The sequence below is a fragment of the Schistosoma mansoni genome, chromosome 1 (genome assembly GCF_000237925.1).
Source record: "Schistosoma mansoni strain Puerto Rico chromosome 1, complete genome".
In the NCBI taxonomy this organism is placed as follows: domain Eukaryota; kingdom Metazoa; phylum Platyhelminthes; class Trematoda; order Strigeidida; family Schistosomatidae; genus Schistosoma; species Schistosoma mansoni.
The window spans coordinates 42,259,060-42,275,357 of record NC_031495.1 but is presented as its reverse complement, the minus strand read 5'-3'; the positions used below and the strand labels follow the sequence as shown (position 1 = coordinate 42,275,357).

At 37.2% G+C, this 16,298-nt stretch overlaps 1 protein-coding gene across 1 annotated transcript in view; it reads right to left on the bottom strand.

Annotated features, from left to right (window-relative positions):
* Positions 1-547: 547 nt before the first annotated feature.
* Positions 548-16,298, bottom strand: part of Smp_180740 (putative zinc finger protein) — a gene marked incomplete at its 5' end in the record, with an annotated part of 29,927 nt that continues 14,176 nt past the window's right edge. Inside the window, 5 exons of the mRNA XM_018794477.1 lie at positions 548-1,464; positions 2,857-3,023; positions 7,173-7,693; positions 9,218-9,454; positions 10,688-11,005. Of these exons, the coding sequence (XP_018648886.1) occupies positions 1,082-1,464; positions 2,857-3,023; positions 7,173-7,693; positions 9,218-9,454; positions 10,688-11,005 (1,626 nt within the window). The 3' untranslated portion in view covers positions 548-1,081. The remainder of the gene's footprint in view (positions 1,465-2,856; positions 3,024-7,172; positions 7,694-9,217; positions 9,455-10,687; positions 11,006-16,298) is intronic.

Here is a 16,298-nt window from a genome sequence, read left to right as displayed (position 1 = left end):
TATATATATATATATATATATATATATATAATATGCAAGTTCGTATCTCATTGTGTGTTTCTATTGCCATATATTGAATGATGAAAATTGAAATATTCAACAAGCAGTAACGAACAAAACATAAAGCAGTTAATATCTTGGCAAAAAGAAAATATATTTACTTAAAAAAATAAGTGATTGTAATTGTTATGGAGATGACTATGATATTAGTAACAGCGATAATAATAATAATCGTAATGACAGACAAATGGAGAAATAACTCAACGATGAAGAGCATTATGCATTATGAAAACAGCATTTTTAGTAATGATATATTTGTGCTTTTTTTTGGAAATAATATTTTAGTAAAAATAAAAGTATTAAACGTCACGGCAAGTGAATTAGTTAGATTCAACTGACTCTTATGAATGATCTATTCCATTTCATCGATTGAAATGTGTGTAATTCAAATCAGAGTATATCACTGGATAACATAACTCTTCATATTTCTATTCAGTAATAAGCATACACAGACTTCCACATAAAGAATTGTGAATTACGGGAAAAAAACCAGAATTATGTAAAAAATAAATCTCCTTTTTAGTAAATATCCCATCTAATAAGTTAACGAAAAAGTGTTCAAAGTAGCAGTAGCCAAGACTGATTCAAAAAATTAATAAGAATGGTATGTGTACGACACACATAGATACGTACACATATACGAACAAAGCAACAAAGATGATATATAGGCATTATAAAGAAAAATGATAAAACAAAGAAATAAATAGTTATCGATAGATCAAAGTTGACATTTTATTCTAAATAACAAAAATTAAATTACAAATCTGAGTTACTTTTTGATAGCATTACTACTGTGATAGTAGTATTAAATAAAATAGGAATAATAATGATAGTACTGACCATCTACAGATTGTTACGTAGCATTGGCGTATTCCTTTTGTCACTTGTAAAATTCATTAACATTATTGCAGCAATAATCCAGTGTTTGTTCGTCAATGTATATAGAAGTGTTTCTGAATGTTAAAGAGTTAAAAAAATAAACTCATTGATAAACTACACCTCACAGTTGAAAAATGTGAATTCAACCCTCGGAATTTTTTTTATGGGCAGTGTTTACATTAGGATTGTTGTATTGAGTGTTACGCTTCCGTTGTTGCATTTGCTGATTTGGTACGTTACCAGCCAAATCTAAGCTTCGGTGTTCAGATACAGTTGGACGATGAGAAGTTTCATAATCCTTTAAGTTTGGTTGGTAACAACGATCGCACACACGTGAAGGGAAATCAAGACCTCTTTTAGGCACAGGTTGATAATGCTGGGAACAAAACCCGCAAACACCCTGACCGCAAGAACGACAATGATGAATAGTTAAACGTGAGCCGAATGGGGCGGAACATACGTTGCACGAGACACATTGATCATCAGGTTGCCAATAATCTGGACGAGCAAGAGATTTAACGAGTTCTGTGTAGCGAAACAAGTAAAAAAAGACCGTGCTAAAGTTCAGAAATTAATCAAATCTAACTTTAGATTAACTAAATTGGGAAAGTGACACTTGAAGAAAACTGTGTAAGATATGATGGATACACTGACAAAATTATGTACAAATCTTTTTAGGTTTGTGTACACAGGCAACAGTAGAATGTATATGAGAAACAAGTCAACAAGAATAACATGTACACATTATACAAAACTCTGTACCTCATTTCATCATAAGAGATTTTTTTTTCAATGCCAATCATTGAATTCATTCGTCCGAAAAAAGGAAATAGTACACATAGTCACATGTGTGACTATCGTTTACATAGTGGTTTAATACGCCAAACCCACGTTAATGAGCCACATGCTTTGTTGAAATATATACCAATAACGATGTAATCGTTGTACACAATACAAGCATAAAATTCATAACTCTTATAATGTACAATTATTTAAGATTTTCTATTCAGAAGTATATCTTAGTATCATTTTCAAATAATAAGGAATATATGTAACTCAAGCTGTAAGATTTCAAATACTGTTGGATGAAATATTTTCTAACATTCCAGTCAATAACCTAAGTGGAATTTCAGAAAATGTTAAGAAACGGAGGAGTGTATTAGTGATCGAAAGCAACCGATTGCAAGTCTGAATTCGCTTCACTAAACCTAAGGATATAGAAAATGGAACTCATAGCCGAATTCTATACTATACTTAGGTTATGGAGTAATGTTTGATTTTTCAAGTTCACTGTCAGAGACTGATACAACCAATACAGACATTTCCAAAATTTCATCTAACTGTAATCATACATTCGATCAACTTCAATATATTATATCTTCATTATGAAAAAATGTGTATGGCACCATTTGATGGCGTGTAAATAGACATATATGCTATATCTTGAAATAATTAGAAGGTAGATGACCTCATGGAGAATATCAACCGTACTTGAACTAATCTTTTATTTATACATGAAAAGGTTAATTTAATTCTCACAAATAACCAAAACGGCATATTACTTTTTAGTTAAGTTAAAAAGTTAAATTTCAGCACACAAAAAAACAGTCCATCATATATAATACGGAGTCCATATAAATGTTTGCATCCCCCTGGCAACAAATAACATGAAGAAACAGGAATGTTCCCTTAATAAAGACCAAAATCATAGGATCATTTGTCAAAATATGTGTACTTTTTACTTCATAATACAGTTGGTCATATAACGTCTGTATTGTGCGCATGCATTACATCAAGCAAAATAAAAGTTTTTTTTTTAATCATGAAAATACGGTTAGACGTGTGTCAAAATAGCTCTACATTAATTAAATTCATTTCAAATTACAATGGAAAGCAATAAAAATCTGTATAGAATACCTTTAGGTCCAGTATATATTGGTGCTATATAATCAGCTGTAGCAGATAACATTTCAATTACCTTCCGACCAGTTAAAGAATTGTTATTGATTTGAGAGTTATAATTCATTCCAGATACACGAGTTTTTGAATCGATAACTTTATCTTGTAATCGAGCATCATAGCACCTGGACAAACGTAGTAAAACATTAATGAATTCACTTAATTAACTAGTTAAAAAGTAAACAAATATTTGAATTCTTTGAGATAGAATTTACATGTAAAAGACAAGACATGATACTATAACCATCCATGATAATTAACATTTCTATACGTTGAGTAATCGAAAACAAAGGCCTAATGCATTGTGAATTCAGAATTTTAAAAGAAATAAAAATTGTATTTCGGCGAATGGAACTATCTACAGAAAGACTATCTTTAAAGTTACATTTATTATTGTTTCATAGCAGATTTATGATATTGTGATGAAAACTTTTCTGCCCGTCACTGGTTTAAAGAAATTCAACAAACAACAGCATTTTTAGGTGCGGCAGGTAAGTAATTTAGATGGAGCTTTAAATCAGACAAAAACATAAACGAAAATATCAACACAAATACCCCACAAAAATATCAAGAAACTACACAAAACAATGGAAGGAGAAACGCAACACAGATTGTAAAGTAAACAAGAAGACTATACATAAAAGAGAAAAAATAAATAATTAGTAGTAAAATATTGAGAATTTGAAGAAAAAGATAAGTTTATTGGGTAATGGTAATAGTTTCACAGCTAGTCTACACATAATCTCTAAACACTGATTAAAATAAACCTGAAGACCGTAACACAAATAACCCATACTCCCCCACCTACACGATTCCAAACAACAGTTAGAGGCTCTATGAAGTGACATCTATTCTTATTCAGGCTACAACGTTTTTGCAAATCAATCTTACCCTAGACAATATTTGACAACAAGAGCTAAAGAAATACCATAAGTGAATTCACCGATCCCAGTAGATGTAGATGCTACACAATCTAGTCGACCCACTGAGTCTCTTCCCGAGAACACTAAAACTTATGTGTTATTTACACATCAGCAGAATCGCACATGCGGCAATGCTGCGAAAGCGCCTTGAATAAAATTCCTAAAATTTGGACATATCTTTTACATCTTTTCGGATCACAGAGGAGCACAGAACTAATTTATATCCAGCCCAGTCAAACGTTAATATGCAATGAAATACAATGTAACATTCAAAAATAATATTTGTCGGACAGACATACATAAGTTCGTCGACTTCCAGTAGTATTGATACTTATAGACTATCTTACATCAAAACCTAAGGATTTTATTTCCGTGACTTTATGTATCCTTTAAATATCGTCACGGTAAAAAAGAACGTTCAAATACACAATCACATGTAAGATGCATTTTTGAAATGCAATGTGCACAGTGATCTCAATGTGATCCGATAGAATCTGTACAACACAAAGATTAACATGTTAAGTGATTATATTACAATGACAAGAAGCCGTAACTGACAATAACATTACGCATGGTAATTGACTTATTACAGACTGAGTTTACGAAAAAATATGTGCTATTGGGATAGTAAATCCTCAAACTCTTAACAGTGAAGCATATTGATACGTCTCGTCAATTGAACGCTATATTCGTTTCCTAAGCTATTCTGGTAACCCACAGGCTAGAACTACTCAGCGACTTGAACACCAGAGAGAAGGCGCAAGTATGAGAGAAACACTTTACTCCAGGGTTAGTTTTTGTACAGAAAATCATGGGTATTTGTAGATGTTAGCGTTTGTTAAATCAACATCATATTTCAGCCAATCCGTTAACGACATTTTATGCTACCGACCAATAGTAGCACGCCACGTTGGAACTCTAGAATGTTCCATCATACCCTGATTGGCTAGGGCTCTTCGGCTCCTTTTTGGGCCTCTAGAGGCTCCGTTGAAGTTCTCCGGAAGCCGACTCAACACCTCCCCCGAATAAGATTTTTTCTTCGGGTCTACTTGCAGCTTGGTAACAGGTTTTCTGCGGCGTTCGGACTTCCTTGGTATCCCATGTCTATAGGTGTCCGTTGGGGTTCTTGCCACTGGAGTATCTGTAATTATTTCTAGCGGGAGCCTCACTTGACTATCTACGGTGTCTAGAATCCTTTTTTCTCTGTGTATTTGATTAACGTGTCTGATCCACGTTCCGAAAGTCCTACGCACCTTGTATAGAACATTTACCATTCTGTTTTCAATGACTCCAGGTTCCCAACGATTTTTTTCGCTGTATGACTTGACGAGCACTTTATTACCGACGTTAAAACTCCGGATATTCTGATTTTGTCTGCGTCCAACCATTGGTTTAGGTGGCAACATGGCGTCGAATACAGTTCGAATGTTTCTCCCGAACATCGCTTCAGCAGGGGATTTTCCATCTGGGACGATATGGTTGGGCGTAGTCCTATAAGCTGTTAGAAATTTCGTAATTACCTGACTTGTCCCCTCGCCTTCCCCTTTCATGAGTGCTCTTTTGAATGTGTCGACGAAGCACTCAGCCTGTCCATTCGATTGAGGGTGATAGGGTGGTGAGCGTATATGTACAATTCCATTAATGTTGCAGAAGTGCTTGAATGATTCAGCAGTGAATTGTGATCCATTATCAGTCACTAAAGTCTCAGGAACTCCAAAGCAACTAGACAGTTCGGATAACTTGCTGATCGTTTCACTGGCTGTACAAGTAGAGTTAGCACTGCTTCAGTCTTCGTGTATTCCCCTAATCCTTCTTTAAACAAGTTGTGATGTCTTTGCAACACGGTATTTTTCTGGCTACTCTCTACGGAGTTATCAGAAGTAACTCGTCTGCAGATGCTATTAATTGAATGTTCTGCTAGTTTAAGTGTTTCTATAAGATCTAGTCCCAATAAGTCGAGTCCTGGGTTCTTCGTAAGGTATATGGTTGCATTTGTCGTAACCGCACCTTCAGACACAATGCAAGGTATTTCTCCAACAATATTTAACTTTCCGCCAGATGCACTGTGTGCTAGTTGTGTTGTTCGATGCACTGTGGGTCGCCCAATCTTCAAACCATGGTTTGAAGCATCTGATGCTACCACAATGGGTAAGGTAAGCCCAGAAACTTGGCCCAAAAAGGAGCCGAAGAGCCCTAGCCAATCAGGGTATGATGGAACATTCTAGAGTTCCAACGTGGCGTGCTACTATTGGTCGGTAGCATAAAATGTCGTTAACGGATTGGCTGAAATATGATGTTGATTTAACAAACGCTAACATCTACAAATACCCATGATTTTCTGTACAAAAACTAACCCTGGAGTAAAGTGTTTCTCTCATACTTGCGCCTTCTCTCTGGTGTTCAAGTCGCTGAGTAGTTCTAGCCTGTGGGTTACCAGAATAGCTTAGGAAACGAATATAGCGTTCAATTGACGAGACGTATCAATATGCTTCACTGTTAAGAGTTTGAGGATTTACTATCCCAATAGCACATATTTTTTCGTAAACTCAGTCTGTAATAAGTCAATTACCATGCGTAATGTTATTGTCAGTTACGGCTTCTTGTCATTGTAATATAATCACTTAACATGTTAATCTTTGTGTTGTACAGATTCTATCGGATCACATTGAGATCACTGTGCACATTGCATTTCAAAAATGCATCTTACATGTGATTGTGTATTTGAACGTTCTTTTTTACCGTGACGATATTTAAAGGATACATAAAGTCACGGAAATAAAATCCTTAGGTTTTGATGTAAGATAGTCTATAAGTATCAATACTACTGGAAGTCGACGAACTTATGTATGTCTGTCCGACAAATATTATTTTTGAATGTTACATTGTATTTCATTGCATATTAACGTTTGACTGGGCTGGATATAAATTAGTTCTGTGCTCCTCTGTGATCCGAAAAGATGTAAAAGATATGTCCAAATTTTAGGAATTTTACAGTATTAGGAATTACAGTATTTAAATACTCTATTTCCAGTGATATAATCAAATATTATTAAAAACTTGATCAAAATATTTCTGTGTGTGAACTAACATCCAAGTTAAATACATTTATAAGAAGCTATATACTTTAAGCTGAATGTCCTTGAATTATAAGGTCAAAAATGTGTGTGTAGAAAATCGCCAAATCTGATGTTAGAACAACGGAATGTTTTAAAATTTCATTGCACAGAGTTATGATATAAAGACTACATGAATAAAATCTGTTTTAAGGTAGAAACTAGAAACTGAAGGATTATTGCTTGCGAATGCTTTTATGCAGTGTTACTCAACATTATATGAAAAACGAACACTTACTGGTCACAAACACGTACACCATCACTTCCATATCCTTGATCTGGAACAGGCAAACGGCCAGTTGAACACTTAGCACAGACACCTCTACCACAAGCTCGACAATGATGTTTCGATAAGTCATCAATAAAAGGCTTCAATGGTTTAGTAGAACTTTTTTCTTTATTTAACGAATCTGAAAACGATGACGACCGATTGAGTATGGAATTATCTTTGCCGGTAGACGCCTTATCTTTTTGAGGACTATCATCACCAGCAGATAATGTTGAGTGCTTTTTATCGGTAGTGGATTTTTGTCTCATAAGTGAACTACGGCTGCAAACAGAATCATCTGATGAACCTTGAAATTCAACCTTACAAACAGCACATGCTTTAATACTAGAGTTGGGTTGCCAATACCGAGGAGCCACGCTGTCAGCAATAAGATCTCCCAAACGACGTGCTGGAGGACCAGCCAACTGACTTACTTGACTAGAAACGACAGTTAATCCATCTAACAATAACTGACTAACTGGATGAGTACCCTGGATTTCGGTAGACAAAAAAAGATTAAATAATTATTAAAGTAAGAAGAGCAATGGTGGTATTATGAACACAATTAAGAAATAGTACAATTAATGTTAAAATAAGAATGATTTCTGACATCATTTGAAACAAATACATATGAGAAATTTGTACTCCGATGAAATTCAGAAAACATTTCTGAACTTAACAAAAACTAAATCACTTATACATGTACAATCAGATAAGTGCAAACATTAATAATAAAAGTCCATTTTTATGAGGTACAATTTTATGAAAACTAATACCCTAGATAAAGAGTACTTTTGCAGAGCATATTTTTTTAGAAGGTTTAGATTAGTCTGATTAAACACCGTGAGTTTGGAGTATCACACACATTATTTGGTCTTCTACTAGCGAGCGGGAATAAAATTTAAGTGATAATGAAAAAGACAACACATAATTCACTAATATGTATTAAAAAACCAGGCGATCAGTAAACAAATGATTTATTTGCATTCTAAATGTTTTGCAACAATTAAATACTTAATTCATTTGTATTGGTTATTCGAATCTTTCCATTGACGCTGACGACCGAAATTGACCTGTTTCTTTTAGCGTATGGGTATTTTGTGAGGATTACCTTCATTTTATCAAACGTTATAAACAATGAGAATATTCAAACAACTGACATGAATGAATTAAACTTCATCCCATCGCACAAGCCAGTGTCTATCTGGACTCAGTAGCTAAGTGCATAAGGCGATGGCGTTTGAAACGAACGATACTAGGTTCGAGTCCTGGAGTGAAAATTAACCCTGGGATGCAGGCATATACAGCTGACGAGTCTCAAATAGAATGAAACGCGCGTTCTGAATCTTACTACTAGCCATCATTAAACTTTCCTTATAATTAAATACTTATTATTTAAATAAAGTTACTAGAATGAATGTTGTGTTGGATACTATGAAATACCAACTGAAAATGACTTCCAAATAAACTAGTTTATTTGCTAATTAACCCAAATGAAAAACATAGTTCTTTTTGGTAAATCCCAAGCACGTACCGATACTTCCAGATAGACTACTGAAAGTATAATCAAGTTAAGTAAATAAATTCTGAACAAAAAACTTCGTGAAACTTAATCTATTATGTCGACATAACTCAAAAACTACACGTATGTTAGTGTACTACCTTGAATCATTCATAGCAAATGAAAACTAATAATATTACTTGACAACTCAAACAATGGAATGATGGTTAACGTTTCAGTTTGACTCAGCTCACAAATAAATAGACGATAAGCTTCACCATAATAATGCGTTCGATAATAATTATATAATAACTATGATGTCTGTTACAACACGTAAGTCAATGTTTCTTAACAATATGTATATTGGTCTTTCAGCATATTGTCTCTCTAGTATTTATTTATCCGTTTGACATCATAATTTTACAAACAACATCAAACTAGTACACGATACTTTCTCCTTCAAATTACATTAACTATTTGTACTACATACAATGAATTGAGAAAAATAGTTTACCGAAAGTATTGACTTTTCTCCTTGCCAAACATGTACGATTTCCCAGTGTACTTGAGGATTCATTTCTGGCTCTACGTTACCAGACCAGTAACCACGACTACGATAGATGGTGCCATGTCTTGGACATTCTAAAACGTAACCAGCCCAAAGATATTTTACAACAGCTGACAGAGCATTGGTATTTGATTCACCACTCTTAGGAACCATCATTGTTTTTTGACCATAAGCATAACATAGCTTAAACAAAACAATAAAAATATCAAAATGGAATTTCACATCAAGAAAAACTCATTGAATACAAAAAAAAATTCTTAATAATTACACGAAGACAGTGATTTATACATACTTTGTACAACGTGCTAAACACGGTTATGCTAGAAATATTTTAGAGAAATATATTTATGCTAAAAAGAAAAGGTAACAACAACAAATTAGTGACCCGAATTCATTGTAACTGATGGAAATAGTCTAAAAAAACGCTATCCTTACAGTAACAACAGCTGCGCACTTATGCACCTAGGCAAAACAAAAATAAATATTTACAATCTACTCAGAAGCCTGTGAAGCTACAATGAAGATATCAAGACGTTAAAAGTGAGGCTGAAAGAATCTGAAGCCGAAGGAGCAGTGGGACTATATATATATATATATATATATATATATATATTATTTATCTGAATGATACACCCTATCCTTATTTTACTCGAGTACATATACAGCATAAAAATCCACTAATGGTGTGGTAGCTGCGTAGTTCATATCTACTACTACACTCTATACTGACACAACCATTTACCAAGTACAGAGAAATTAAACCGATCAACGTAACACATGTTTGGAGCTCCCATTCTCTTAACAACAACCAACAAAAATATAACTATTCAGCTGATAAATCTCAATTAAGAAATGAAAATATGTGCCGAATTCTATTGAGGTTTGAACAACTAAAGAAATTATCATCGCTAATAGTCTTAATCAGATCGACAATGAAAGTCCCTAATTTATTAATACTGGTATACTAAAAATTTGTTTTCCTTTTTATTCGATCAAGTCTTATCAACAATAATGACAACTATTTCAATAATATAAAGCATCAATTTTAAGCAAATTAACTTTACCATGACAATGATTGTAATGAAATGTTATCCGGAAAAAGTTGTTTTTTTTTCTTAAATAATAAGTTAAGCAACTAACTATTACATTACCAAACAATATATATATATATATATATATATATATATGTAGTGAGATAGGTAGATTATATATACCATAAGATCATAATGCACAAAGAGTAAATTCTAACAAGATTATTCAAAATACTTTCATTTGACAATGGAGTAAACAATAATCTATATAGATAATCTCAGTAAGTACACTACATTTATGTGTACCAAATAACTTCCGCATAAAATCAGGATTCTCATCCACGAGAATCCAGAAATTCTATTTCATCAATAGGTAGTTACTTACTTTACAAAAGTATAATTTATTCTGAAGCGTTGGTTCGTAACGACACGGTGACGTACTAACGCCATTGGAACCCACATATTCAGCTTTATGACCGACATTATTTGACGTGTGGTTAACACTCAAACAACATCTAACACCACAGCTGATACATTTGCATGGACACGTGAAATACTCTTCAACAAACGTTGGTGACGAGCAGGGAAGATCGGATGAAAAACGAGTGTTAAGTGCTTGAAGGATATGAAATATATGCACCAGTTTTCGGGGAGCTCTGACAGATATATCACGTATCTTTTTGGCAACCATAGAGGCTAGAGGCTAGGGAAAAGAATCAACGATTATTCAAAAGCAATATTATTTCAATACTCAAAACGATGAATGCCAACAAATAAAAATAATACTGAGTTAACTAATTCCACCGACTTTCAAATGTTCTTTTCCGACAACATACATCTTGTCAAGGTTCTTAACCGAATTGAATTTAATAAACAGACAATTCAATACAATTTGAATCATAATTATTATAACCTATTTCAATAGAACTGTTTACAAACGTAGCAGAAAAGTTCGACTGCCCACACTGTGGATAAAAGTGGAAACTACCGATAAGCTTAATATTCAGTCACTTAAAATGAATGAATGGACAAGTATACAAATAAAGAAACAAAGATAACGATAAGACAGGAAAGACAAACCAATCTCAGAAACCTGTTTATACGGTATACAATGAAGTTATATTTTCAGTCATAACTATATATATATATATATATATATATATATAGCTTTTATTATAAACTTTCATTTGACCTATTGTTTACTGTTATACGATTTATCATTACTAACTTATTCACAGTTTATTAGTCACAGTAATCCATACTCACAGCCAATTTTGACCTGATCTTGTATAACTATTTTTCATTTAATAGTGTGACGCTGTTTGATCTGCTTGTATATAAACGAAGTATGTCTGAAATATGAGATCCATACAGTGGAGGCTGATATTTGTGTCCCGGACTGAACGGCCGGGCTAGACGAGAGGTTGCTATGCAGAGGACCAATATGGACTCAAGACTGCTTATGCTGGCTAACGCATCATTGGTTCAGCACAGGGACAAAGTCATAGAAGTCGATATTCTGATTGGAGGTACTGTCACGTGATATTTGACAGGCCATATAACATAACAGTTACTGAAGCTTAATCCACACGGTAACGTCTACCCCAAAATAACTCTCGGACTCAAAACATTGAGTTTATACTTTGAGTGCCCTTTTCATAGTGAATGCCTTGTATAACTCAATATATAACAAATATTTCTTCATGTCATAACGCTGTTGTACTCATCATACAGATGGAGTTATTTTCTATATCTGCAGATATCAACTGTTAATCATACATGACGATTTATGAGCATAAAGCATAAATTTTTGAGAGAAATTTTTACACACTACCTTCTACTGAAAAACACGTGAAACGATGTTTCTCAGTCATGTGGATGTAATAACTTAAACAAAACAGAGAATATACTTAAACTGTCAATTATGAATATTTATCATATTAGTTATAGAAAACTTCGAAAATGGTTTAAATAATATTATTTTTACAGACTTCAAAAGAACAAATCAGTAAAATTTTATGTTTCGTTTTCTGCAGAGTAACATTTAGAGCACCATATGTGCTCTTTTAAAGGATTTTGTCACGTTGGATTACTTTATATTTCTTAGTGCTCACCAAAAATATACATCTGCAGTCCAGAATAAATAAGGGTATCAATCACTGCTCTTATATCTTAATGATAGCTTATAGGCGTGTGATGCACAATGATACAGGTTTGAATCCCCCAAATGCCCTGGTACGGTCGAGAGTGGGGAGAGTCCGCTCTCCCTCTCCAAATGCTCTCACATGACCACGCGAATATATAGCCTCTGCCAGGGAAGTCCTACTCACTGCCTTCTCGCGGCGGGGGTGTTGCTTACGAAAGTGAGAGGACGAAAAGCGAATGTCCGGCGCTTTAACCGGGTTGGTGGACACTGAGGGTCCACCTAGGGAAAACCCTGATTCCAAACCAATGGTGCACATGGGCTCCAGTATCCTGATGGAACGAATGGCGTACGAACCAACCGTTGGTCACCGGCTACCATGGGACTGCATCTCCTCACGATGCTCCACTGTCTTGTGGATCAGACCTTTAGGTCAAAGGCTCGGGGTGTGGCCCCCTAAGAAAACCACCTGCTTCGGTTTGGGCACCCGGGCAGTATCACAGCCCACACACAAATGACATGAAATGACGCACTACACTAACTACACTGCTCTCGTTCCTAATAGAAGAAAGACAATTTGCATTATCATTATTATTATTATTACCATTATTTACTACGTCGCTTTTTCACTCCCTTTATTCCCAAATTGTGTATCCTACCTTTCCAACTTATGCAGCAGCTCGCCCATGGTGGAAACTCTGTCCTATCTAAACAATCTCCAGTCACTGTCTGGTTGAAAATGAATGCTTCCACCGATTACGAATACTGAAGCAGTCCTTCTGAAACCACGTACGCCGTTCAAGCTGGCTTCCTTCAACGTTCGCACACTAATGCAGATCGGACAACAGATGGGACTGGCTATGTCTTTAGAAAGTCTTAATGTTGATGTTTGCTGTCTATCCGAGACCCGTATTCAAGACTCTAGTGAAGTACTACAAATTCGCTCTCCATCTGTCGCTTTGAAAAGCTTGTTTCACGTGCGCTTATCCGGGGACTCTGTGGCATCTTCGTCCGGTCTTGCTGGCGTTGGTGTTGCACTAAGCGCTAGGGCTGAGGCAGCACTAATCGATTGGATCCCCATTAACAGTCGGTTATGTGCTGTTAGATTAGAAAGTTCCATCAAAGTGAGAAGAAACCGGCGTGAGAAACGGTGTCTTTTCGTCATCTCCGCCTATGCCCCGACAGATTGCAGCCCGGATGCAATCAAAGATGAGTTTTACCACCAGTTAACAGTTCTTCTCCAGAAAGCGCGTTCGACAGATATTGTAGTATTAGCCGGAGACTTGAATGCTCAGGTCGGGCGTCTAGGCACAGAAGAGAGTCGTTTAGGTGGTCGATGGGGACTTGTTGGTCGCAGGACAGATAATGGGGACCGTTTGCTGCAACTGTGCACAGACCACAACCTGTTTCTGGCTAGCACTAACTTCCGGCACAGTCATCGCCGGTGTGCCACCTGGCGTCCTCCCTCTGCATCTCAAGCCTGGACTCAGATTGATCACATCGCGATCAGCTACCGCTGGCGTGGTTGTGTACAAGACTGCCGCTCCTTTTGGAGTACCTATCTGGAGTCTGATCATGCCCTAGTCTGCGCCAATCTCACCTTACTTTTCAGTGGCCGAAGGATTGACCGCCATCAACGGATCGATGATATTAAACTGGATGCAACTTCTGTTGCAAGTAAGTATCGAGCGGAGCTAGCTTCTAGGCTAGCTATCATCCCACCGAAAAGTATAGATGGGCATTGGTTGCATCTTCACGACGCCATGAAAATGGCGAGTAAAGCCGCTTGCGGCTTCGCAAAACGTCCCGCTTACAAGCACTGGGTTTCTTCTGGCTCCTTACAACTGATGGAAGCCCGTCGGTCTACTCCGGGTGACCGTGAGTTTGACCATAAACGAAGGCTGTTACGTAATGAAATCGGGCAAAGCTTGCGTAAGGACCGAGAAGCCTGGTGGTCGGAGCGTGCTAATGAGATGGAAGCAGCAGCTGCATCTGGTAACTACTGGAAGCTCTTCCAACTCATCCGAGCCACCGGCAGCAAGAAGTCCGGTGTGAGTGAAACAATTTATGAGGATGACGAGATGCCAATCACTAACATCTCTCGACGTCTTGGACGATGGGCGGAGTTTTCCGAAGGGCAGTTCAACTGGCCTGCTGCTCCGGCAACATCAACCAGTTTGTCCTGCCCCCCATGGCCGGTGACGACTCATCCACCAAACGAGGCGGAAGTCCGCAAGGAACTCCAACTCTTGAAGCGCTACAAATCACCTGGCCCAGATGACTTACCTCCGGCTCTTTTTAAAGATGGTGGTGACTTTCTGGCTAAGGAACTGACTGTGTTGTTTGCAAAGGTTTGGGAGCAAGAAAGTGTTCCAACATCATGAAATGAGTCGATAGTCGTCCCTATCTTTAAAAAGGGTTCACGTTGTTCCTGTAACAACTATCGGGGGATAAGTCTACTTCCGATTGCGTCCAAACTATTGGCTTCTATCATTCTTCGTAGGTTGTTTAAAACCCGAGAACGATTGACGCGAGGAGCAGGCTGGTTTTCGTTCTGGTCGAGGATGCATTGATCACATCTTCACCCTCCGCCAAATGTTAGAACACCGTCATACTTATCGCAGGCCAACAATCGTAGTGTTTCTTGATATCAGGGCTGCCTTCGATTCGTTGGACAGGACTGTTCTCTGGGATTGTCTATTGAAGAAGGGTGTGCCTGAGAAGTTCATTAACATCTTAAAGGCCCTGTATACGAACACCTCAGGCAGAGTGAGGGCATACAACCACCTTTCTCCCTTGTTCCATTCAAGCAGTGGGGTTAGGTAGGGTTGCCCGATCTCACCATTCCTCTTCAACTTTGCCATCGACGACATTCTGGAAACAGCTCTGATGGATGTAAGTAATGGCGGTGTGGATCTGCTGCCTGGAGAACGACTTCTCGACCTCGAGTATGCGGATGATATTGTCTTACTGTGCGATAATGCCCAAGGCATGCAATCCGCACTTAATCAGTTGGCAATCAGTGTCCGCAGGTACGGCATGTGCTTTGCACCCTCCAAGTGCAAAGTACTCCTACAAGACTGGCAGGATTCTCATCCTGTACTCACCCTGGATGGTGAGCAGATTGAAGTAGTTGAGAAGTTCGTGTATCTAGGTAGCTACATAAGTGCTGGTGGTGGTGTGAGTGATGAGATTGATGCACGTATAATGAAAGCCAGAGAGGCTTATGCCAATCTGGGCCATCTTTGACGCCTTCGTGATGTTAGTCTGGCTATAAACGGTCGGATCTACAACGCGTCGGTGAGAGCAGTTTTGCTCTATGCTTGTGAAACCTGGTCTCTCCAAGTTGAGGATGTTAGACGACTTTCTGTGTTCGATCATCGTTGTCTCCGAAGGATTGCTGACATTCAGTGACAACACCATGTTAGTAATGCAGAGGTTCGGCATCGTGTGTTCGGGCGCAGAGACGATAATTCAATTGGTGTCACCATCTTGCAACACCGACTTCGGTGGCTTGGATATGTTTTACGAATGTCGTCCCAGAGACTTCCACGTCGTGCATTATTTGCCGACTCTGGGACTGGTTGGAAAAAGCGGAGAGGAGGTCAGTGTATGACATGGTGTCGTGGCATGAAAGAAAGCTGCAAAGGGCTAGCTTCTGTTGGTCCTTCACGACTCCCTGGCTGGGGTCTGAGAGATGGTGCAACACAGTGGCTAGAGACGTTATCAGATATGGCTCAGAATAGAAGCCAGTGGCGATCCTGCTGCAACCTTCTTTTACTTTCTTCATAAAGAGTGGTTCTAACTTTCCTAACTGAAAGAGTCTTCTGGTTGTACATTTCAGTTCGCCATA